This window comes from Pelophylax lessonae (assembly GCF_965119305.1).
Source record: "Pelophylax lessonae genome assembly, chromosome: 4".
Classification (NCBI taxonomy): domain Eukaryota; kingdom Metazoa; phylum Chordata; class Amphibia; order Anura; family Ranidae; genus Pelophylax; species Pelophylax lessonae.
Genome location: NC_138771.1, coordinates 426,228,049 through 426,251,013, shown reverse-complemented (window position 1 = coordinate 426,251,013; position 22,965 = coordinate 426,228,049). Strand labels below are relative to the sequence as shown.

At 43.5% G+C, this 22,965-nt stretch overlaps 1 protein-coding gene across 2 annotated transcripts in view; it reads left to right on the top strand.

The window, feature by feature from the left end:
- LOC309553175 (histidine--tRNA ligase, cytoplasmic-like) overlaps positions 1–22,965 on the top strand; it is a 246,276-nt gene that overhangs the window by 42,385 nt on the left and 180,926 nt on the right. Inside the window, exons 10-13 of one of the 2 annotated variants that reach the window (XM_082254104.1) lie at positions 1,239–1,499; positions 4,343–4,459; positions 5,883–6,029; positions 15,077–15,318. In XM_082254104.1, the coding sequence (XP_082110230.1) occupies positions 1,239–1,499; positions 4,343–4,459; positions 5,883–6,029; positions 15,077–15,136 (585 nt within the window). In that variant the 3' untranslated portion in view covers positions 15,137–15,318. Of the gene's footprint in view, positions 1–1,238; positions 1,500–4,342; positions 4,460–5,882; positions 6,030–15,076; positions 15,319–22,965 lie in introns of those variants that run through there. The other variant, XM_082254105.1, reaches the window with a different exon arrangement.

Sequence of the window (22,965 nt, the reverse complement as noted above, 5' to 3'; positions counted from 1 at the left end):
AGAAATCTTTACTCTTTATCCGTGCCATATGTGCCTCCACTAAATAAGTACAAAACATGCTCCCCTCCCTATTAGACCTCATACATGGGTCAAAACTCGCTCAATACAATAACAAGCGAGTTTTGACCCATGTATGAGGTCTAATAAGGAGATGAGCATGTTTTTTACTTATTTGGTGGAGGCATAAATGGAACGGGATGAAGAGAGAAGATTTCTGAGTCCCCATTTACACAGCAGTGTCTGAGTTGTGTCACAACTATTGGGGATTGATTTCATTTTTTCTTGGACTGATTTGACTATTTCTGTGTGTTTTTTTTTTTTTTTTAATTATTGTCTGTGTTGCTGTTGGGAGGGTACCCTTTACATCCTGTCTTGTAAGGGCCCATTCACACTAGAATGCAGTGTGGGAAAGTCGCGTTCCCCTGCATTCTAACTGCACTGCCCTTGCAATCTGCTGCGGGGGTCAGTGCAAAGTTAACGGCACCCCAAGTGCAGGTTGCAATGCAGTGTTGTTGCCCGCACCTGATCGCATAGTACTAAAGTACCATGCGATGCTGTTGCTATGTTTTTGGTACTTTTGCTGTGTGATTTCAGCCCATTCAAAGTGAATAGGGCTAAAATCGCACTACAAAAACTGCACGGTATTCCTGTGCGATTCACATTCAGTTCCTAATGTGAATGGACCCTAAAATATCATGAGGACAGGAAGCGAGGATAAATATTAAACCTAGCTAGCAATAACAGGCAGTAGTTCTGATCCTTCCCCCTCTATCCAAAACTAACAAAAGTTTTTCAGGACAGATACTTTCGTTATGGTCAAGTGCTGGCTAACCAGTGCTAATGGCTACAGTCTTTGCTTCCATATTTTCTTCATTACGGCTTTGAGTAAGACCAGAGACTTTTTGGCTGCTAAGACAGAGGCAGAGCATCCACTGCCTCACACCACAACCTCAGCAATAAAATGCAAGTAAGGACTGTGGGCCATTGGCACCCTAGAAGAAATCTGAACCAGCTGTAAGGTAAATATTATAGCACTCTATGTGGCATTTCTGCAAAACCGAGAGCAGCATGGCTCAGTGAACCATATAAATATATAAAACTATGGATCAAATTTAAGCAATTAGATACGTGACCAATTCTCATGGTTAATAAATAATGTTTCTGATGGTGTTTTGTCTAGAAGTATCTATATTTTTGTTCCATTTTTATTTTTTACCATATTTTAACTCCTGACACAGATTTTATTCGACCTGAGTTTAGCTCGTGGTTTAGATTATTACACAGGAGTCATCTATGAAGCAGTGCTGATTCAGAACCAAGCAGAATCTCAGCAGCAGAACGACAACACAGAAGAGTCAGTCAGTGTTGGCAGTGTAGCAGGAGGAGGACGTTATGATGGCCTTGTAGGAATGTTTGATCCCAAGGGAAGGAAGGTTCCATGTGTGGGAGTCAGCATTGGAATTGAGAGAATATTCTCAATCATGGAGCAAAAAGCTGAGGTAAGTGGTTCTGGTCCGATTGACTAACAATTAAATGAAAATAGTGTGGATTAAAATACTGGAGGAAATGGGACAATACTCCTCAACATGTATGAGTACACATATGTATGTCTGTTATCCAATACAGGAAAGCTAGACTAGCAGGGTTAGGAATTTGGTTGTCTGTTAGGTACACATAACCACTAGAGAGCATGTTGGTATCAGGTTTTGTTTTACTTACTGTGTACCGATGGATAGATAAGGATTCAACTCCAGACGATGCCACCCATAGCAGTGGCACTTTCCATATTTCTCTCATTAACCAATTCCATTTTTTTTTTTTTTTTTTAGCACAATTATCAAGTTTCTGTTCTGGAGTCTGAATAGATGATTACTATTTCTTTGCAGTTGGCTCTGCTCTGCTTGTTCTTGACAGGGCATCCAGACCCAGAGGCATAGCATTAGGTTTTTTTTCTTGCTAGTTTACAGCAAAGATTTAAAGCTGTAGGTCCTTGAAGAGGAGCAATTTTTTTTTTTTTTTTTGTGGCCGAACACCTGTAGGCAAGATGAATGTGAAAAGTGCAGTAACAAATGTAAAATTTTTGTACTGTAAAGTAAAATCTTAAATTAAATTATTTTAAGGTAAATTATTATTATAGAGTAGACCGCATTCCATTGTGTATATTTTATTTGCACTATCATAATAAATAAGCCAAATTTATTTTAAGAAAATAGCAGCTTGGAGGTTTTTGAAGTGACCTTTTCAGTTATTACTTTAAAGTAGTTGTAAATCCTTACATATACCCATTGAAGTGACTGGCCTCAGGTGATACACATTGATGAAACAAATCCTCTTACATCAATTGTACCTGTCTATCTGCAGTCTTCTCTACATCTGTTCAAAAAGCTGAATTTTAAAGCTTGTCTAAACGGTCAGAAAAAAGGGGGCGGAGAGCTGAAATTACACTTTGCAGAGCCCAGTGAGCAGAGCTCTGAGAGATGATTGGAGGGAAGGGTTACCCCCCCCCCCTTCCTTCACACAGGGCTGTGACTTAAAATACTGGAGGTCCCTGACCTGTCACCTTTTTTCTTTTGATGTCAGGATTAGCTTGTCAGAAGTGATTCATGCTGATAGCAGAAGAACAAAGCAACAGACAGAAATGACACTTAGTGCTCTTAACTAAGACAGGTGCACACTATAGAGGGATATGCTTTGTTAATATTTCATGTCTGGGTTTAATATCACTTTAAAGGACATCTGTTAAATCTGAATGCAGCTGCCTCTTAATTGGATTCAGCAAAGGTCTGTAGAGGAAGCATTTACAAGTTCGGCTAATAAAACTCAACCTTTTCCACACTTTATCCAAAAGACAGTTTTTGGCTAAGTTAAAAACACTGCCTGCTGTTTCTTGCTGTGGGTCTTTGTTTTGGGAAGATTTCCCTTTATTTCCTGCACTGCTGTCCACAGTCATGGCTGACACCAGGGGCGTAACTACAGGGGTTGCAGGGGTTGCAATTGCAACCGGGCCCAAAGCTCCAGGGGGCCTGTGCAGCTCCCCTGTACACCTGGATAGGAGGGGCGACGGGTGCAGCATGTAGAGAAATCACTGTCATCCTTTTTCCTCCTGAAGCTGCAAGAGGAAAATGGAGGAGATTGGTTCCTCTGTATGCTGCCCCTGCCACTCCTCCAGTTCACTTGTGTTCTGCTGTCTCTGGGCCTGTGTGTGCTTCCCCCCCACTGGGCTCCCTCCCCTCTCCTGCCGGCTGCTGCAGGGGATGTGTCACAATAGAGAACCAAGAAGGGGTTGGTAATTATGTAATTTACCAGCTCCTTCCTTTTCTGAATGGACAGAGTCATAGTCAGTGACATTGTAATAAAATAAATTGATAAAAAATAATACAATTAAAATACCAAAAAATAAAAACTACTGACACCAGTGAGTTTCTCTTCCAGGATAGCAAAGGTCACTCTTGCAACCAGGCCCTTGCATTCCACCAACATGGGGAGGCCCCAAGATGGCAGGATGGGGGCCCACTGCAGAACTTGTGAAAGGATCCCGCTGTGGGGCCATAATAAAGGGCCCCGCAGCGAGAGTAAAGGGCCCCAGGATTAGTGGGAAGAGCCTCAGGCTTGAAGGGAAGGGCCCCGACCAGGGGTCTGGGAGGGCCCTTCATGGTTTCTTGCACTGGGGCCCTGAAGGTTCTAGAACGCCTCTGGCTGACACACAATGTCACTGGAACATTAAGTAAAGTGAAAGTTCTTCAAAGAGCATACAAAAAAAAGCCCAACAGACTTCTAACCCTTCTCCACTCTATTATGATCTGTAGCACTGTTTGTGATATCTCCTTCATGTCATTGGGAAGGAAAGTGTTTCCAGTAGGGGAACAAACACCAATTAAGGTTCATAGCGGCTGTCACCCTTCCTCACTGTCTGAAAATCCAAACTTTAAACTCCCAAGTTTATTTTGTCTCCACAAGCATACAATAAAGGGTTTCAACATAAAGTGACCAGGGGGGGGGGGGGGGTTTACTAAAACTGGAGGAAATGGACTGTGGATCAGATATGCATTGTAAACAATCAGCTTGATCAGTTAAGCTTTGAAAATGAAACCTAGACACAAAATGGTTATTATGCACAGCTTCTCCTGATTCTTTCTGCTCCAGTTTTGGCAAATTTCTTGAATATATTTCATTTCAGTATTCCATTATGGCAAAGTATGGCTGACTAAACAACTGCTGACTATCAGATGTCTAGATAGACAAGAAATGTGACTGCAACTGGGCTTCAGTTTTGTTGGACAGGAATCTGTCATGAATTGCCAATGAAAATTGTAATCTTTTACATTGTTCTATCTTTCACCAGGCTTCAGAGGCAAAGATTCGAACCACAGAGACACAGGTACTAGTGGCAGCTGCTCAGAAGAAACTTCTGGAAGAAAGGATGAAACTTATTGCAGAACTCTGGAATGCTGGGATCAAGGTATTTCATTGTGCTTAAATATTTTTCTAATAATGACCTAGCATGTTTGATTAGCCAAACGACAAGCAGAAGCGGAAAAGCATGGGCCTGGAGTAATAGAATTGTTAGAGGATGAGCTGAACCCACACTGATCTTGTAGTAATAAGTGTATTTAACAATACAGGTACAGTAACCCCCTTTGCCTGTATCCTTCTACTCCCCTTCCCCTATCCCCATCAAAACAATAAAACCTGATATAAACACAAATGGTCTCTTTTGTTTTCATCTGTTATACTTCCTATTAAAATGTCCACATGGGTAAAACATCCTCCCCATACACAAGGGTAATAAATAAGAACCAACAAGGACCATATCTACCATTACTTTTAAGTAACAGCTTCTTAAAGCAGTAGTATACTGTAGTATTTTTTTCTTAATGCCCCCCCGCTGCAAGTTTATACTATAATGTGCTAGTATGCACTGCATGCTAGCGCATATTGACAGACTTGCTGTACCTTTCACACGGAGCCCTCCAGCACTGAGCTTTCAGAGTTCCTTGCACTCCATCTACTCCTAGTCTTCCTTCTGGACTCGAATTTTGGGTGTTTGAATTACCAGGTCGCAATTATGTCGCTATAGCAGAATCCTACATTTTTAAACTATAATTGAGCACAAAATGCAAGTCACAAAATAGCAGAGACAAAGGGATGTGCTTGTTTTCATGTATATTACTACAAGGAGAACTTGTATACTGCAGAATTTTCTTATTCAGTTTCCTTTTAGATTTACCTTCAGCTATGAAGTGCAAGGGCCTACCCGATTGCGTACGAATTAAACGTTTTTAGGTTTGACCTCATATTATATGGTTTTGGTAAATCTACAGGAAAACTGTACAAGAAAATTATATAATGTATGGTCGGCCAGGAACAGAGCGATTTTCGTTCCTGCAACCATGCTGGATTCCTTCCTTCCCCCTGGCCATTGTCTTCTCCTGGCGGGGGAAGCCGCCCCCAATGGGAGAAGGCAGTAATTATTGCGAGAAGAGAATCAGGCAGGCTGGTTGTACCCAAGTTCAGTAGGAACCAGCCAAGATTCGAACTGTTAATGGGCAGGCTGAATGTACCAGGTTGTTAGATCAACTTGGGTACAAGCGGCTGCTATAGTTGGTAGTGATAATCACTGTCTTCTCCTGGCAGGGACCGCTTCCCCTGCCAGCTCCCACCGGGAAAAGACAATTGCTGATTCCCGTGTCAGCACTGTCAGTGTTGATGGGGGGATCGTGTAAATTTCTTTCCTGCAACCTGTGGTTGCAGGAAAGGAATTTGCACCGTGTGTGGCCAGCCTTAGTATATGTTATCCTAGAGGCAGCTTGTCTAACAATCCAGTCTTTTGTTTTTGGCAGTAAAACAGTTTTTTTTAACAAATTATGTCTTGGTGCACACAGGCAGAAATGTTGTACAAGAAGAATCCAAAGTTACTTAATCAGCTGCAATATTGTGAAGAGACGGGCATTCCACTGGTGGCCATTATAGGAGAACAAGAGCTTAAAGATGGAGTAGTAAAGCTGAGAGTGGTATCTACAAGGGAAGAGGTATACTTCTTTCCCATGTGTTTGGTTTTGTATTGTAAAAACTTGGCAAGGCTTTGTTTCTAATGCAACATTTCTTTACTTGTGTGGTACAGTTCTAATATATATGTAGAGGTATATTTAATTATTTTTATATGTGATGTGATGGACGTGTGGACGGAGCATAACACGTGAAGATCATGATGTTTTAGGACCCCTAGCCAAGGGATTCTTTATTTGGGGGGCTTAACCAGCAGGGCATCAGATAATGGGAAGGCCACAGGGCAAAAGTCTTTACACAGTGAGGGACCGGCAGCAATATACCAGGGCACAACAAGGGAGAAATCCAGAGGCACGGTTCGGAATAGGCAGCAATCTGATACAACAGGGGTTAAATTCAGAGTTACAGGGCAACAATCCAGGCACGGGGGGGGGGCAGTAGTTCACAGGGCAACAGATCATGTGGCAGCAATCACAGTGCAGAGAGGTGTACTATCCACACTTGGGGCTCTTGACAATAGTGTGGGGGGGTTCAACTTGGAGAGACAGGAGACTTCTGGATCTGAGGCGAGTAGGGTGCACCCAGAGATCCTGTGCACCCAGGTTGCATTTTGGCACCAACACACGCAGCAGATGGGCACAGTGGTAACGTTTCAGTGCCCAGATAGTAGCTTGCAGCCAATAGGGAACTGCATTTCTCAGGAGTTTCACTCATAGAATACACTGGTGGAGAACTATTTGTCCAAGAAGTTCTAATCTCCTTCTAGTGGAACTATGCAGCCCTGAGTTTCTCTGTGCCACTGGAGCAAACTCCGAAACATTTGACTTCTTTCTTTGACCACAGGTCTGTTATATTGTACTTTGGGAACAGCAGAGACCTTGGCCCAAATTGCCAGTGCCAAGGTGTCTGGCTATCTTGGTACAAAATTCAATTAATACTCTACTCCCTGCTGAGTAAGACTCCCTACCTCCAGATCCTCTGTTTGCCATAGGAACTCACTTAATTATTCAGATCAGCTAATTTATTTACACAGTGCTGCTTATTTAATTTTCATATAACAAATGTTATTTTTGAGATATATTTTTGTTTAATTTATTTCTCAAAAAATATATTATTTCTAATCATCTACGTAAGTCCAGTACATACAAGGCTAAAATTGGCCAGTTCCGCAGAAACAGGCAAACTTTCGGACCGTGTATACCAGTGTTAATTTTGGCATCGAAGTTTTATTTAGTTTTAGTTAGTCTTTTGACTAAAATGCCATTTTAAGTTTTAATCCCATTTTGGTCATCTGCAGATGTTTTAGTCTGATTTTATTCGACTAAAATCACCAGTACATTTTAGTCGAATGAAATCATAGTCCACTAAAATCTAATGTGTTTAGCTAAATTGTAATGCAGTTCTTTAGAATTTCCAAACTCATTATATACTCCTGGAGTAAAAAAATGTAATATGTAATTTATGGTATTAAGGTTTGACCAAACTCGCAGATACAGATTTAGCCACTCTGGGCGGTCTGAGGAGGCCTGTAATGCTACACAGTGTTCTGAACGGTGATCTGAGTAGGCCTGTAATGCACACTGCTCTGGACGGTGATTTGAGGAGGCCTGTTATGCTGCATAGTGCTCTGGACAGTGCCTTTATTGCTACAAAGTGCTCTGGACAGTTGCCTGAGGAGGCCTGTATGGCTGCACAGTAGGGATGCACCGAATGTTCGGCAACCAGAATTATTCGGCCGAAAATAGCCAAAAAAAGCACTTTCGGTGTTCGGCCGAATAAGTAAATAGGCCGAATAAATTTTGCCGAACAATGAAGTTCTGTAGTAAATGATTTCTTTTTACCACTAGGAGGACAGTGCACACCTCAGGCTTTACCAGGTAGTTAAACTTCTCCACATATCCTCGTCACTTCCGGTTGCTCTCTTCTATACACAACAGAGGACGGCTCAAGTCTCGCGATGTTTCCTGAAGAAATCCTTTCTGTTTGGGGCGGAAGTTGTGTTTGTAGCCTGAGAGTGATAGAGAGATGGATGCGGGGGGAAGGAGGTTGGAAGGACGCTGCTGGTTCGGCATCTCCCAGCTGAGCTGAGTCCCCAGGAGCAGAGAGAGCTGCTGGAGAAGAGCGGAGCATGCAGTGTGCACATGTGTTGTGGGAGGACGAGGGGGAGCCTGGTAAGAGGGAGCACAGATACTGTGTATGAGCCCCTGTGTGCTCCATGTGTACAGTGATCGCTGTGTGTAATACTAGTACACTCCGGTTAGGAATAAATAACATTGAAGCCGACATGTGGGTATGATTTGTATTGGTCCAGACTGGCACAGTGTACTTACCTGACGGATCCCTGGGGAAGCTGGAAATGCCCCTCCTCCACTGATCACCGCAGTCTTCTGGGTCCAGTGCCTGAGCAGCTGCATAGTGACCACATGGAGAGGTTTGCTGGCCACCGCTACCATTTACAGAATATTTTGAAATAGTATTTTTGTTATTTGATTTATTTATCTGAAAAGCAACACAAAATAGTAAAAAGCAAATTTTTACCATTTAATTATTGTAATGGTGAAAAAATTGGCAAAATAAATGGAAAAAATGCGAAACACCGCATTCAGTATTCGGCCTTCGGCCAAGCATTTCATTATTATTCGGCTTCGGCCAAGAATTTCATTTCGGTGCATCCCTACTGCACAGTGCTCTTGATGGTGTTATGAGAATATGAGAGTGCTCTGAATGGTTGCACGAAAGAGGCCTGTATGAGAGAGGCCTGTAATGCTGCGCAGTTCTCTGGATGGTGGTCTGAGGGAAGGCCTGTAATACACAGTGCTCTGGCATGGTGGTTTGACTCTGAGAGGCGTGTAATGCTGCACAGTGCTGGATGGTGTTCTCGGGTCTGAGGCATGGCCTGTAATGCACAGTGCTCTGGATGCCGGTGGTCAGAGGAGGCCTGTAATGCACACAGTGCTCTTGATAGGTGGTGGTCTGAAGGGAGGCCTGTAATTGTAATGTAAACACTCCTAGTGCTCTCTGCTCTGATCGGCCATTGTCCCGAGGCTTGTAATGCACAGTGCTGCTCTGGACGGTCGTCTGACTCAGAGGCCTGTAATGCTGGCTGCACTGCTGCTAACCACCCTGTCGGGTAAAAAACGCTTGATAAGTGGCTGCAGCTAATGCTTACAGCACTTATCCGTGTGCTCTGACATCGATGAAGTCTCTCTGCTGCCAGAACACAAGAGCGCAGTGGGGAGGACTCCCCATCTATCTCTAATGGATGAGCTAGTTCCATGTTTTTTTTTTGTTTGTTTTTTTGTTTTTTTCAGCTCACTGGAAAAAAACTAAAACCCCTGTGTTGGATTTTTATGACTGTCTGGGTGTCTTCCTGTCTTAAAGACTCCTGGTGCCTCATTTCTTGTCTTGTCATGTGTTTGTTGGTATGACAACAATGTGAGGAGGAAATCTTTCCAGTGGAATTACTAACAGCAATAAAATCCTGCCAGAGGTTCTAACCCTTCCACATTTTATCCAAACTAAAAAAAAAAAAAACTAGCATTCGACAAAAGCAATCCGTTCCCTCCTATAGAATTATCTTGTAGAGGATACAGTCAGGTCGATAATTATTGGGACATCAACACAATTCTAATCTTTTGGGCTCTATACACCACCACAATGGATTTGACAAACAAGATGTGCTTTAACTGCAGACTTTCAGCTTTAGTTTGAGGGTATTTACATCCAAATCAGGTGAACGGTGTAGGAATTACAACAGTTTGAATATATGTGCCTCCCACTTTTTAAGTGTAGCACCCTACAGGTAGGTTCTAGGAAATGCTAAGTGGGCCTTGTCTGCCTAACAGCAGGGCCATGTTTCTTTTTGCTAGGTAGGTTGTCATGGTTTCCAAGTGTGTCTCCAGAGAGGGGAGTCTCCCCACTGGCTCTATTAGAGCCTTCTGATAGGGCAGTGAAGGAAACCCAATCGGAGGACACATCCAAGCCTGTAACTACTCCAGAAGGCAGAATATGCTGAAAAGGATTCTGAGAGTGGGTATAAGTTTGGGGGAAGCGCGTGACTTGGTGTCTTTGGCGGGAGCAGAGTCACAGGATGGAGAGTGCGGCTGTCTCTCCTCCTGTCTGAGGGAAGAGGATGTCTTGGGGTGTCGCCTGAGAATCCAGAGAGTGCTGAGGGGATCCAGTGTGCCAAGAACCTGCGGAGAGTGAGAGGGGTCCAGTCCCAGGAAAGCCTACACAGGTCGTGAGTACTGCGGATTGCCCCGGGGGTCTGGGCTGGGAGTCAGAGGGGACCACCCTGGAAGAGGTTCTGGGATCCAGTGCCAGCTAGCTTAAAGGGGGTACCTAGGTTGAGAACCCTGAAGTTAGAGGGGGGTGCATAGACAGTGAATCCCGAAGAGTTCAAGGCTAAAGGGGGCACCTACTAATGGGCCCTGAATTGTACAGTGTGTGCCAGTTGGAATGTACAGTTTGACAGGATTCTACAACATACTACCTCGAGCCAGAGCAAGGCAGGAGGGAAGTATTCAGTGACTTGTTGCAATATAACAGTGTCGTTGGTTCTACAATTTTACAGTCCTGGATCTTCTGGACTACAAGTCGAGAATTCTGCACTTCTTTTAAGTTACAGAGTGTTCTCAGAGATAGTGGGCATTGGCTGGCGTCAAGGAAGCGCCAACATGCATTTTTCAGGAACAAAGTCCCAAGTGTATATAGTTGAAGCCTAAAGTAGTATCCCACTCATTCCCTTCTCCCACCCCCTTTATCTACAATAAAACCACAAAACAAAGATGCCGGAGTGGTTCATGTCTCAGTCTTCACACTCACATGGGCTGGAAAGGTAACCGGTAACAATGGCAGACCCACATCAGGCCACAGGCCTGGAAAACCTGCTACATAAGGTCCCAAAAACAATGGGACAGATTAACAATCGTAAATCAAACTTTCACTTTTTAATACTTGGTTGCAAATCCTTTGCAGTTAATTACAGCCTGAAGTCTGGAATGCATAGACATCACCAGACGCTGGGTTTCATCCCTGGTGATGCTCTGCCAGGCCTCTAATGCAACTTTCTTCAGTTCCTGCTTGTTCTTGGGGCATTTTCCCTTCAGTTTTGTCTTCAGCAAGTGAAATGCATGCTCAATCGGATTCAGGTCAGGTGATTGACTTGGCCATTGCATAACATTCCACTTCTTTCCCTTAAAAAAACTCTTTGGTGGCTTTCGCAGTATGCTTCCGGTCATTGTCCATCTGCACTGTGAAGCGCCGTCCAATTAGTTCTGAAGCATTTCGCTGAATACGAGCAGATAATATTGCCCGAAAAACACTTCAGAATTCATCCTGCTGCTTTCTCTTACATCCTCTGACAGTCGCCGCCCACTTATACAGTCTTCACGATTGGGTATTGGACCTCTCCGCAGGAGCAAGCTGGGTAGTAACTTTGTTAATACAAACAAACTTTAACATATAGACACACCTACAGGGGGCCATCCCTCTGGCCAATATCCCACAGCAAGTACCACTCTAATCCAGTTTTCTTGCTGCCTAGCATCAGGAGTATGCTAGGTTTGCCCTGCTGGGACCTAGTGTTTTTTTGTTTTGTTTTCTTTCTGAAAAGTGTTTTTTCTTTTAAGAATTTTATTATTCTCACCTGCGCTAGTTAGCCAGGAGGACTACAAGCGTCAGCAGATCGGGGCCTCGCACTGGTTAATATAGAACCTTATGAAGTCCCAGCCTGCCATCGAGCTTCGCAGGTTATTGGTACGCCCAGGCCTCGCAACGCTTCCCCTGGAGACGGGGACGAGCCTGCGAAGGTCCTATCTTCACTGGGATGTCTAAACTTTGGAACGCCCGGGTGTTGCTAGCATCCTTCCTGGCTGACGGCACCCTCACTCAGGGTGGGAGGTCTCCTGTATCAGAGCGGTGCCCACGTTCTCTCGATTGGTGAGTACTACTACCCCTCTGTCCCTGGGACCATGTTGTGAGGGGGTGCTATGTGGGCCCACTCTGGGAATGGCCAATCTCTCCTCGCTTCGGACCTTTATGCGGTCCCTGGGTCTGATGGTGTCAACTTTCGAGGCAGTCCCATTTGCGCAGTTTCACATGAGAACTCTGCAAGCAGAGATTCTTGCCAGGTGGGACAGACATCCTCAGTCTTTGGACGGGAGGATTTCTCTAAGCCACCAAGTGAGATTGGATCTTTCGTGGCTCCAGTCACTGAGTCTGACACGAGGCAAGTCCTTCCTGCCATTATTGTGGACGGTGCTCACCACAGATGCCAGCCTGTCAGGCTGGGGTACAGTTCTGGGCATGCTTTGTGCCCAGAGGACCTGGTCGGAGCGTGAGTCCTCCCTGTCGATAAACGTCTTGGAGCTCCGGGCGATCAAGCTCTGTTTGTTCCGTTGGTCAGCTCGACTTCGGGGCTGCCCGGTTCGAGTGCAGATGGACAATCCCACGGCGGTGGCTTACATCAATCATCAAGGGGGCACCAGGAGTGCCTGGGCGGCCAAGGAAGTGGCCGAGATTCTGTCTAGGGGCGAGTCACATGTTCCGGTGATTTAAGCCGTCCACATTCCAGGTGTGGAGAGCTGGCAGGCGGACTATCTGAGTTGCCAGACCCTGGACCAGGGAGAATGGTCCCTACACCCGGAGGTGTTTCACCTTCTGTGTGTCCGGTGGGGGTCTCCGGTTCTCTGGACGTGGATCTGTTCGTGTCCCGTCTCAACAAAAAGGTGGAAAGGTTCGTAGCTCGAACTCGCGATCCTCTGGCGGACGCCTCGGACGTGTTAGTGGTGCCTTGGCATCAGAATCGGCTGATATATGCCTTTCCCCGAATGAAATGTTGTCCAGGTTCCTCCACAGGTTGGCCTCGGAACGGATGCTGGTGATTCTGGTGGCTCCGGACTGGCCGCGTCGGTCTTGGTACGCGGACATCATGCAGATGGAATTATTTTCCTTTTTAAAGGAGTGATTTTCATTCTTGTAGTGAACCAGTGTTTGCCTCTAATGTCCATGAATGTTTGGGGAAAGTTCCTCTGGCTCTAAATTTCCCTGAAAAGGATTGGTTGTGTGAAGTGAACATAGTCATCTTAAGCAAAAGTGAAAATTGCTCCTTTAACCACTTGCCGACCAGCCGCCGTAGTTTTACTGCGGAAGGTCAGCTCTGTTACGCAAAACGACGTACCTGTACATCGTTTCGTGTAGCAGTTAGTGGGGGTCCGCCCCATGGAGACAGAACAGCGGTCTGCCTAAGTAAACACGGCACGCTGTTCTGTCAGTGATGAACACAGGGATCCTGTTCCTCCTATTTCGGAACACAGGTCTCTGTGTTCATCCAGTAAGTACATCCCCCACACAGTTAGAAAGCATCCCCTAGGCACACATTTAACCCTTTGATCGCCCCTGGTGTTAACCCATTACCTGGTGCTATTGCATAGCACTGATTGCTGTAGTAATGTCACTGGTCCCCTCAAAAGTCTGTTATTTATCTGTTTCCAATCTGTCTGCTGCAATGTCACAGTCCCGCTGAAAATCGCTGAGCGCCGCCATTACTAGTAATAAATAAATCAATGAAAATGACACAAATCTTTCCCCTAGTTTTTAGACACAATAACTTTTGCGCAAACCAATCTATACACTTATTGGAATTTTTTTTACCAAAAATATGTAGCAGAATGCATATTGGCCTAAATTGATGAAAATTTTTTTTTTTTTTTTTTCAGAATTGTCGCTCTTTTTTTGTTTATAGCGCAAAAAAATAAAACTGCAGAGGTGATCAAATACCACCAAAAGAAATCTCTGTTTGTGGGGAAAAAAAGGACATTAATTATTTGGGTACAGCGTTGCACGACCGCGTAATTGTCAGTGAAAGTAATGCAGTGCCGTATCGCAAAAAATGGCCTGGTCATTAAGGGGGTAAAATCTTCTGGTCATTAAGTGGTTAAGAACCCCCTCATCAGTATAAAAACATAGCAGATAAGCCGCTGGGGAATAAAAATCACATCCCCTCTTAAACAGGATCTTCAGCCATTTGTACAAAAATTAAGTCAGAAGCTACAAATACTGCAGCTGCTGACTTTTATTAAACCCACTCTTATCTCCAAGTATCTAGCACTGTCATCGCCTGGGCCAGTTTTTCACTGGTCTTTAGGTCCCCAGCACTTGCTTGGGGGAAGCCAGCCTTGACTGCCTTCGGTTTCACAGCCAGCTCCCCAGTGTTCATGAACAGGTTGCGCTTTGCCTTTTGAATAGACCCGCATTCACACGTCAATTGTCCCAGGAGGTTGGGGTGGCGGGGCCAACTTCTGCTCTACTTGCCTAGGGCGCAGGTACCTACAAGAAATGCCTACTTCCAGGGAAAAAAAAGCATCCAAAAGAGGTAGAGGGAGGAGGAAAAGCAGAACTTCCCTTTTTTAAGGTTGTGTCAGCAGAAGGCAGAGAAACAGCAGCACACTGATCTTCCCAGTGAAGAGCTGTTCAGGGGGTCATGTTAGCGCAAATGTGACCATTTGATTACAGGTAGGCTGTGCTCCCATGCAGAAGACAAAGAAGAAAATTGATCACATGGGTATGGATGAGCTTCCATGCCTGGCAGTTTTGAAATAGGAAAGCAGAAGGACTGGGAGAATCACCAGGTATTTCACACAGAGGAAGCCATGCAAAAAGAACAGAACCAACTAAAAAGTTGCTTAGTTAGTAGGCCCTGCAGGGGGAAAAAACAAAAAAAATCTAATAGTGTATGGCCAGCTTTAGCATACACCTGCATACTGGACTATTGGATGGACAGAAACACTAGGGAAGGTGAAACTATTACTTTACCTTCATTCGTGGTACATTTAGGCAACAAAAATTGCTACTTGAAAGAAAAAAAGTCTCTATTGGGCAATGCCACTAGGCATTCCAATCACAATCGTCCTTACTGTATGAAATGTATCCCATGACATGTAAATGTAATTATTGGTTGTCTAACTTAACATAGAGCGGAGAACACAACTTTATTTGGCAAGTTAGATATTTATGCTATTTGCATGTTTTTCAAAATCCTCATTTTGTTTTTTTTTTTGTTTTTTTTAAGGTGGACGTTGCCAGGCCAAATTTGGTGGAGGAGATTCAGAGGAGGACTAGCCAGTTTTAAGATGTTGAGAAAGACCAAGTTCAATGTATATCTGGGTCCACTTGTCTTCGACACCACTTGGTTTACAGCATTTATAAGCAACATCATCAATTGTACATTTCTTCCACTACTTTGTCCAGATAAGGGAAAGTGTGTAATAAACGAGGTCTAATAAAGCATGTGTTACTGGATTAAAAAACAAAGCCTGAATTAATTTGTGACTTCTGAGATTATAGAAATCTGTTGTAGGAGAAATATGGGGCACCTATGCTACTCTGAATATTTGACCTGGAACATGTATGTGACTTTACTTGTTGCTTGTCAGTCGGTGACTTGCAATACTGTAGCAAGAGATAGCCGTGGAACTAGCGTTTTACATAAGAAGCTTAGTAATAGTAACTATATATTTATCTCAGAACAGGTTTATGTAAAGTTTGCGCTGGTTGCCTAGGGCATTTTCTACTTCTAAACAACCAGAACATTCACATCTCTGTTGTTTCCATTTTCTATCAGCTAGTAGAAAATGTAAAATTTACAATAACCCCCACCTCCCCTTTTTCCCTGCAAGGTTTACTTATACATCCATGATCCCTCACAAGTAGGCTTGTGACGGTATCAGATTTTCATGCTGCGATTAATTGATTAAGGTTTTGCCACGGTATACGGTATTATCACGGTATTCTATTATTAAATTTAAATTATTAAATTTCCACCTCACTTCAATTTCATTGCTGAATTTAGGGGCTTTGGTTTACTTATGCACATTATTATATAGTCAGTCAGTACAGACTCTGTGAACCAGGTCATCAAGCAGTGTCTGGCCTAACTGGTGATAACTGGTCCTGGCGCTCGGCTCCGATCCGATGGCCTGGTCATTAAGAGGGCAAATCCTTGTGGTCAAGAAGTGGTAAACCTGAAGGAGGTGTTGTTTATAAATTACTTTACTATCGCTTTAGGCCTGGTTCACATGTATGCGGGTTGGTGGTTCACATGTATGCGGGTTGGCGGTTCACATGTATGCGGGTTGGCGGCCCACATTTGCACAGGCATAGCAGCCCATTGATTTGAACGGACTGCTATGCCTTCATTTTCCGCAGAAAAAAGGTGCATGCAGCATTTTTTTTTTTAAAATGCAGTGGCCTTGAAATCCATCCTGCTTTTGCACCATGCGACTAACCTGCAGTTCCTGCTCTGGCAAGCTTTCTGCATTTTTTGTATACGTGGGCACGGCATTTAAAAACAGTTTGCGTGTGCAGCAACGGCAGGTAAGTCGCATGGTGCAAAAGAAGGATGAATTTCATGGCCACTGCATTTTTTTAAATTCTGCATGCACCTTTTTTCAGCTGAAAACGCAGGCATAGCAGCTCAAGCCCATTCACATCAATGGGCTGCTATGCCTGTGCAAATGTGGGCCCCCAACCCGCATACATGTGAACCAGGCCTAAAGCAATAGTAAAGTCATTAATTGGTTAAACCTTCAGGAGGACCGGTGTTTTTATCTATTAATGACTTTACTATTGCTTTAGGCCTGGTTCACATGTATGCGGGTTGGCGGTTCACATGTATGCGGGTTGGGGGCCCACATTTGCACAGGCATAGCAGCCTATTGATGTGAATGGGCTTGAGCTGCTATGCCTGCGTTTTCAGCTGAAAAAAGGTGCATGCAGAATTTAAAAAAATGCAGTGGCCATGAAATCCATCCTTCTTTTGCACCATGCGACTTACCTGCCGTTGCTGCACATGCAAACTGTTTTTAAATGCCGTGCCCACGTATACAAAAAATGCAGAAAGCTTGCCAGAGCAGGAACTGCAGGTTAGTCGCATGGTGCAAAAGCAGGATGGATTTCAAGGCCACTGAATTTTAAAAAAATGCTGCATGCACCTTTTTTCTGCGGAAAATGAGGGCATAGCAGCCCGTTCAAATCAATGGGCTGCTATGCCTGTGCAAATGTGAGCCGCCAACCCGCATACATGTGAACCAGGCCTAAAGCAATAGTAAAGTCATTAATAGATAAAAACACCGGTCCTCCTGCAGGTTTAACCACTTCTGGATCGCAAGGATTTGCCCCTTTAAAGACCAGGCCATCGGATCAGAGCGCCAGGACCAGTCATCACCAGGTAGGCCAGACACTGCTTGATGGCTATATAATAATGTAATGTGGGCTGCTATGCGTGTGTGTGTATATATATATATATATTAGAGCTGCACGATTCTGGCCAAAATGAGAATCACAATTTTTTAGCTTGGAATAAAGATCACGATTCTCTGTGTAACAAAAAAAAAATTGTGATAACTTTACTATTACGTTTTTTTTTTTTTATTCATTAAAGTCTATTAATTGCGTTTGAAAGACTGCTGCGCAAATACAGTGTGACATAAAATATTACAACAATCGCCATTTTATTCTGTAGGGTCTCTGCTAAAAAAAATATATAAAATGTTTGGGGGTTCTAAGTACTTTCTAGCAAAAAAAAAAACTGATTGTAACTTGCAAGCAACAAGTGTCAGAAAAAGATCCAGTCTTTAAGAGGTTAAACTTCCTTTCTCCCTGGCAGAGGGAAGGAAAAGATACAATGTAAACATTTTTGTTTATAGTTACTGGGAGAGCTGTGTGAGTGAATGAGTCATCCAGCTCACTGAAATGTATCAATTCACAAGTCAGGCTGAGGAGCAGAGAAACTCGGTATTTTAAAAATGCCACAATAACAATACCGTGGCTATGCAATACCGCAATAGATCGAATTACCGAAAACCGGCATATGTCTACTCACAAGCCTGCTCCCTGTAGGATTCTACCATGTATAAGCTTCAGTGTCAGAGCTTACACAGGTGGATGACATTACACCATATTGGTAGGTTTGCTTCAGTAAAGCTGGCGATCAGAGGGGGGTGGCAGAGGAAAGGCAATTGGTAAGTATAAAGCTGGGTACACACTGATTCAAAATTTAGTCAGCTCAACAGGAACCAGAGGAATTTTGATCTGTGTGTAGCCCTCTGTTAGATAGAAGCCTTTAGATCGGCTTCTCTTAAACTGTTTTGCTTGAAAACCTTGTTCAATCAGATCAGTGACTTGCAGCCAATTACAGTACCTGCAGCCCTGATCAGTGTTTTCTGACAGAGTTTTTCTTTTTTTTTTTTAACTTCATGTGTGTACCCAGCTTAACTATCAGGGGGATGGGCTATGAGCGGATTCTGTCACTTTGCTGTTCTATTCTTTGACCTTCTACATTACTGCGGAGTCCTCTAGTGATGTAGGTTTCAGAGGAGGGCGCAGAGGGGGGTCAAAAAGCCTTTTTTACGCTCCTGGAAGTGTCAAATGCCAAACACACGAGAGACTGCAGTGCCAGAATGGAGGAGTGGCAGGACACACAGGCTGCCTTAAGGGTGGGTACAAGAGCGGTTTTATATATCGGGTCACCTTTTATGTGCATTTTTCTTTTTCCTCACAGGGTCACAAGATTCAATGCATTATTTTAGACATCTGAATGTACATTAATACCTAATGTGTGTTCAAGCCTTTAAATGCAAAGTAAAGCACATGATGCGTTTATGAAACCATCCTTTTCATGTTTTAGTGCAGTGCAATTTTGTTTCAATGTTTCTAGCAACATAGTTACATACATAGTAGTTGAGGTTGAATAAAGACAATAGTCCATCCAGTTTAACCTGTGTAGGTGTGTGTGGACGTATTCATTTCCCATACCCCTGAATGTTTTGATCTTGGAGATGTATGTCCAAGAGTCTTTTAAAAGTAGTCATACTCCCCGCAGTTACTACCATTTGTGGAAGAGAGTTCAACAATCTTATTGCCCTTACTGTAAAAAAAAAAAAAACCCTTGCGTAGCCTGAGGTCAAATCGCTTCTCCTCTAATTGCATTGTAAGGCCTCGTGTCCTCTTACACTCCTTGCGACTGAATCTTTTTTTGTATGCTGAGATCACCGTTGAGGTATTTGTAAATCGCTATCATGTCTCCTCTCATGCGTCTCTTCTCTAGGGAGAATAAATTGAGTGCTTGTAAACGCTCCTCATAATTTAGGTCCTCCAATCCTCTAATTAGTTTAGTTGCCCTTCTTTGGACTCTCTCCAGCTGCAGTACATCCTTTCTGAGGATTGGCGACCAGAATTGGACAGAATACTCCAGATGTGGCCGGACCAGAGTTTTATAAAGTAGTAGGATGGTCTGGAATATATCCCCTTCCTTATGCGTGCTAATATTCTGCCGACTTTGGCAGCTGCAGCTTGACATTGCATGCTGTTGCTTAGCCTATCTTCTACTAAGACTCCCGGATCTTTCTCCATTCTTGATTTCCCCAGAGGTTCCCCCCCTAAAGCGTATTTTGCGTTTATGTTCTAAACTTGTTTTTCTAGAAAATGTGCGTAAATATATGAAATCAATCATAAATCCCAGAACAAATTTATATAAATGATATAACACAGACCACAATGTATAATGTTGTCAATTGTGATGAAAAATAAAATATAAATATAAATTATATATTAAGTGCACAGTTAATAATGTCCAATGAAAACAGAGATGTGCAAAATATAAATGCAAAAAGTCTCTAGTATACTCCAGAAACCTAGAAAGAGGTAAAGTGTGAATATAAATGAAATCCACCACAAGTGCTGATCCGCCACCAATATAAAAGCCGCTTACCAGAGCCTGGTAAGAATGCGCCTTATATAACAACAGGAGACATTCAGGGCTTCTCAAGAACACCAAGGGATATCCAGTATGGCACTCAAGGCTTCTCAGGATTACCAAGGGGTGGCCAAATATCCTGTATGACACTTAAGCCCCGTACACACGCATCGAAAATTGGCAGGGAATTTTCGCCCAACGTCCGATCTGCTGATTTTCGGCTTGTTAGTATGATGCTTCTGACAACCGACTCCGACTTTTCGGCCGAAAAAAATCTGGTGTGCAGACTATAAAATTATTGTTGGCCGTCAAAACACAGCCGATTTTCGTGCAGTCAGTACTGATTTCGAGGGACCGATTCTCATGCCACTCATATGGTTATATAAGAGGTCACCATCATGCAATAAAAAGTAAAAGCTCCATAGCATAAAACCATCCAATTTTATTAATAAATAAACACTCACATAGAAATGCAGAGTAAAGCGCTGAATACAATCAAGCCGCCGGACGGTCAGCTATCTCTCCTGTCCTTCCTGGAACGTGGGGTGACATCAGCACGCAGTGATCCTACGCGTTTCGTCAGAGCTGACGTGATTAAAGGTGTTATATCTGGATGGTTTTACGCTATGGAGCTTTTACTTTTTATTGCATGATGGTGACCTCTTATATGACCGTATGAGTGGCATGAGAATCGGTCCCTAAGTGTCATACAGGATATTTGGCCACCCCTTGGTGATCCTGAGAAGCCTTGAGTGTCATTCTGGATATCTGGCTATCCCTTGGTGTTCTTGAGAAGCCCTGAATGTCTCCTGTTGTTATATAAGGTGTATTCTTACCAGGCTTTGGTAAGCGGCCTTTATATTGGTGGCGGATCAGCACTTGTGGTGGATTTCATTTATATTCACACTTCACCTCTTTCTAGGTTTCTGGAGTATACTAGAGACTTTTTGCATTTATATTTTGCACATCTCTATTTTCATTGGACATTATTAACTGTGCACTTAATAAATAATTTATAGTTTATTTTTCATCACAATTGACAACATTATACATTGTGGTCTGTTCAAAAATGAGCCTATCATTAATAGAGCTATAATGGTATCAATGTCCAGAGGTTAGACTATAACAAAAATTGGGAAAGGGGATAAGAGAGACCTCAAACTCCCCAACTGGAGAGGTACTCAATGGGACAAGGGAATTGGAGAGGAAATTGGTTCTGGATTTTGGATACCAAGGTAAGTTGGTCAACGAATCAACAAAAATATAAATAAAATTAGTTATTATTCCATAAAAAAGTTAATCACATAAACATAACAAAATACACAAGACATACAAAAAGGTCAAAATACAGACAGATGGACTGTAATACATGTGACAAAATTGAAACTGTGGAGTATAGTTGGCATGTATCCACAGTGGGTTCTCTACATGTTTCGCGGACTATGCCGCTTCTTCAGGAGAAACAGTAATGGATAAAAACCGATTCTATAAAGATAGAACAAGCATTAAATGAGCCATAGTAAAGACAAACAAACATAGTTATTGAAGCAATGGGTGTATGTATACCCATGATGTAGTGGGGAGTGTAGACTTTACCTGCAGTCACCATGAGGCGAGTATGACCAATGGGGGCGGCAGGATCAAACATATAGTCTCACCGGCGGATATGGGAGACCTTAACATGTTTATAAAAAGATATAATATATAAAAAAAAAAAACTTGATGAATACAGTAGAAATCTGAGTGTTACCAATGTAAAGAGAGAGAAAAGGGGGGGGGGGAGGGAGGGGGGAAAAAAGAGGAGGGGGGGAAAGGGAGGGAGAAAAAAGATGGGAGGGGGAGGAGAAAACAGGAGGGGGAAGGGACAGGGAAGATAGGAGGGGGAAAGGAGGGAGAGAAGGGACAGAATACAAATAAAGTAGAGACAAAAAAACCAGAGGGAAGGCAGGAGAAGAATTACATGGAACACTCATGTTAAAAAGTAATAATCACCTTTCCAAAAAATTCATGTATATATAACCATGCGGAGAGGATATGAGGACCCGGCATCAAAAAGCATCACCAAAATTGATTGCAAATTCCGTTAATGGTCTGATTATGAAAAAGACCAGGAAGGTGGAAAAAAGGGGGGACAAGGGAGAAGGAGGGGTGCCCCCTAGAAAAAGGCCCAGACAGGGATATACCCTATGTTTGCCCTAATCAGGAGCAGTCCTTGTATCCATATATTATTCCATCGGGATATGGTGATGGTATACCCAAATGTATCAAACACGAGAAAGGGAAGGATCCTAAAGGAAGAGAATACAACCACAGTATAAGTCAAAGGTCCAGTCGATAAAGGAATAAATATGGCAAGGACAAAGTCTGGTAACCATTACCTGAGATGCCGCCTCAAAAGCCTCCTCTCCGCATGGTGCACAAGAAGCCAACGCCACCATGATGGCCGCGACGGCTTCTTATGTGTCTCCGAGCGTGTATGACGTCATCACGCCGCGAACGGCGTGCGACGTCACACGCCCAGTCCCTCCAAAGTGTGCGTAAGCGTACGCAGACACACTCCGCCGGATATCCGGCGGCACCAGCGGTAGACCGCTGGCAAGGAAGGACACATATCCGCCGGAAAGACCGGACCCCGCCGCCATTCCCCAAGGTCCCGCCTCCAAGTGTCAGCAGGGAATGTTGAGAAACATAGAACAGTTTATTGACATAAATAAGCCCACATTAAACAAAGTCAAGGATGTAAATGCATGGTAGCTACAAAACAGCATACATATGTATATGGGATGGTTAGCAATACCGGGATAACGATATTGAACAATGTAACTCAATACATATTCGTATACATATATAAAAATAGACTCATTGAATCGGTCCAAATAGGACCTAATTGAGACAGCCAACAGGAAGAGAGAAGGAGGGGAAAAAAGGGGGGAAAAAAGGGGGGAAAAGAAGGGGTAGGAGGAAAAAGATAAAGATCAAGGGGAAGGACAAAAAAGGGGGGGGGGGAAGGGGGAGAAAAAACTAAGGAAGGGAAATGAAAAAGAAAAGAAGGGCATGGAACAGTTGGATGACCGTAACAGTCCCGAAAAAGGAAGAAGAAGAAAAGGGAGGGAAAAAGGAAAGGACATGAGGGAGGAAAGATTTGTTCGGTCACCAGTTCCTATAAGGATTATAAAAAGGGCTTATATGAGACCACCTCGTTCAAG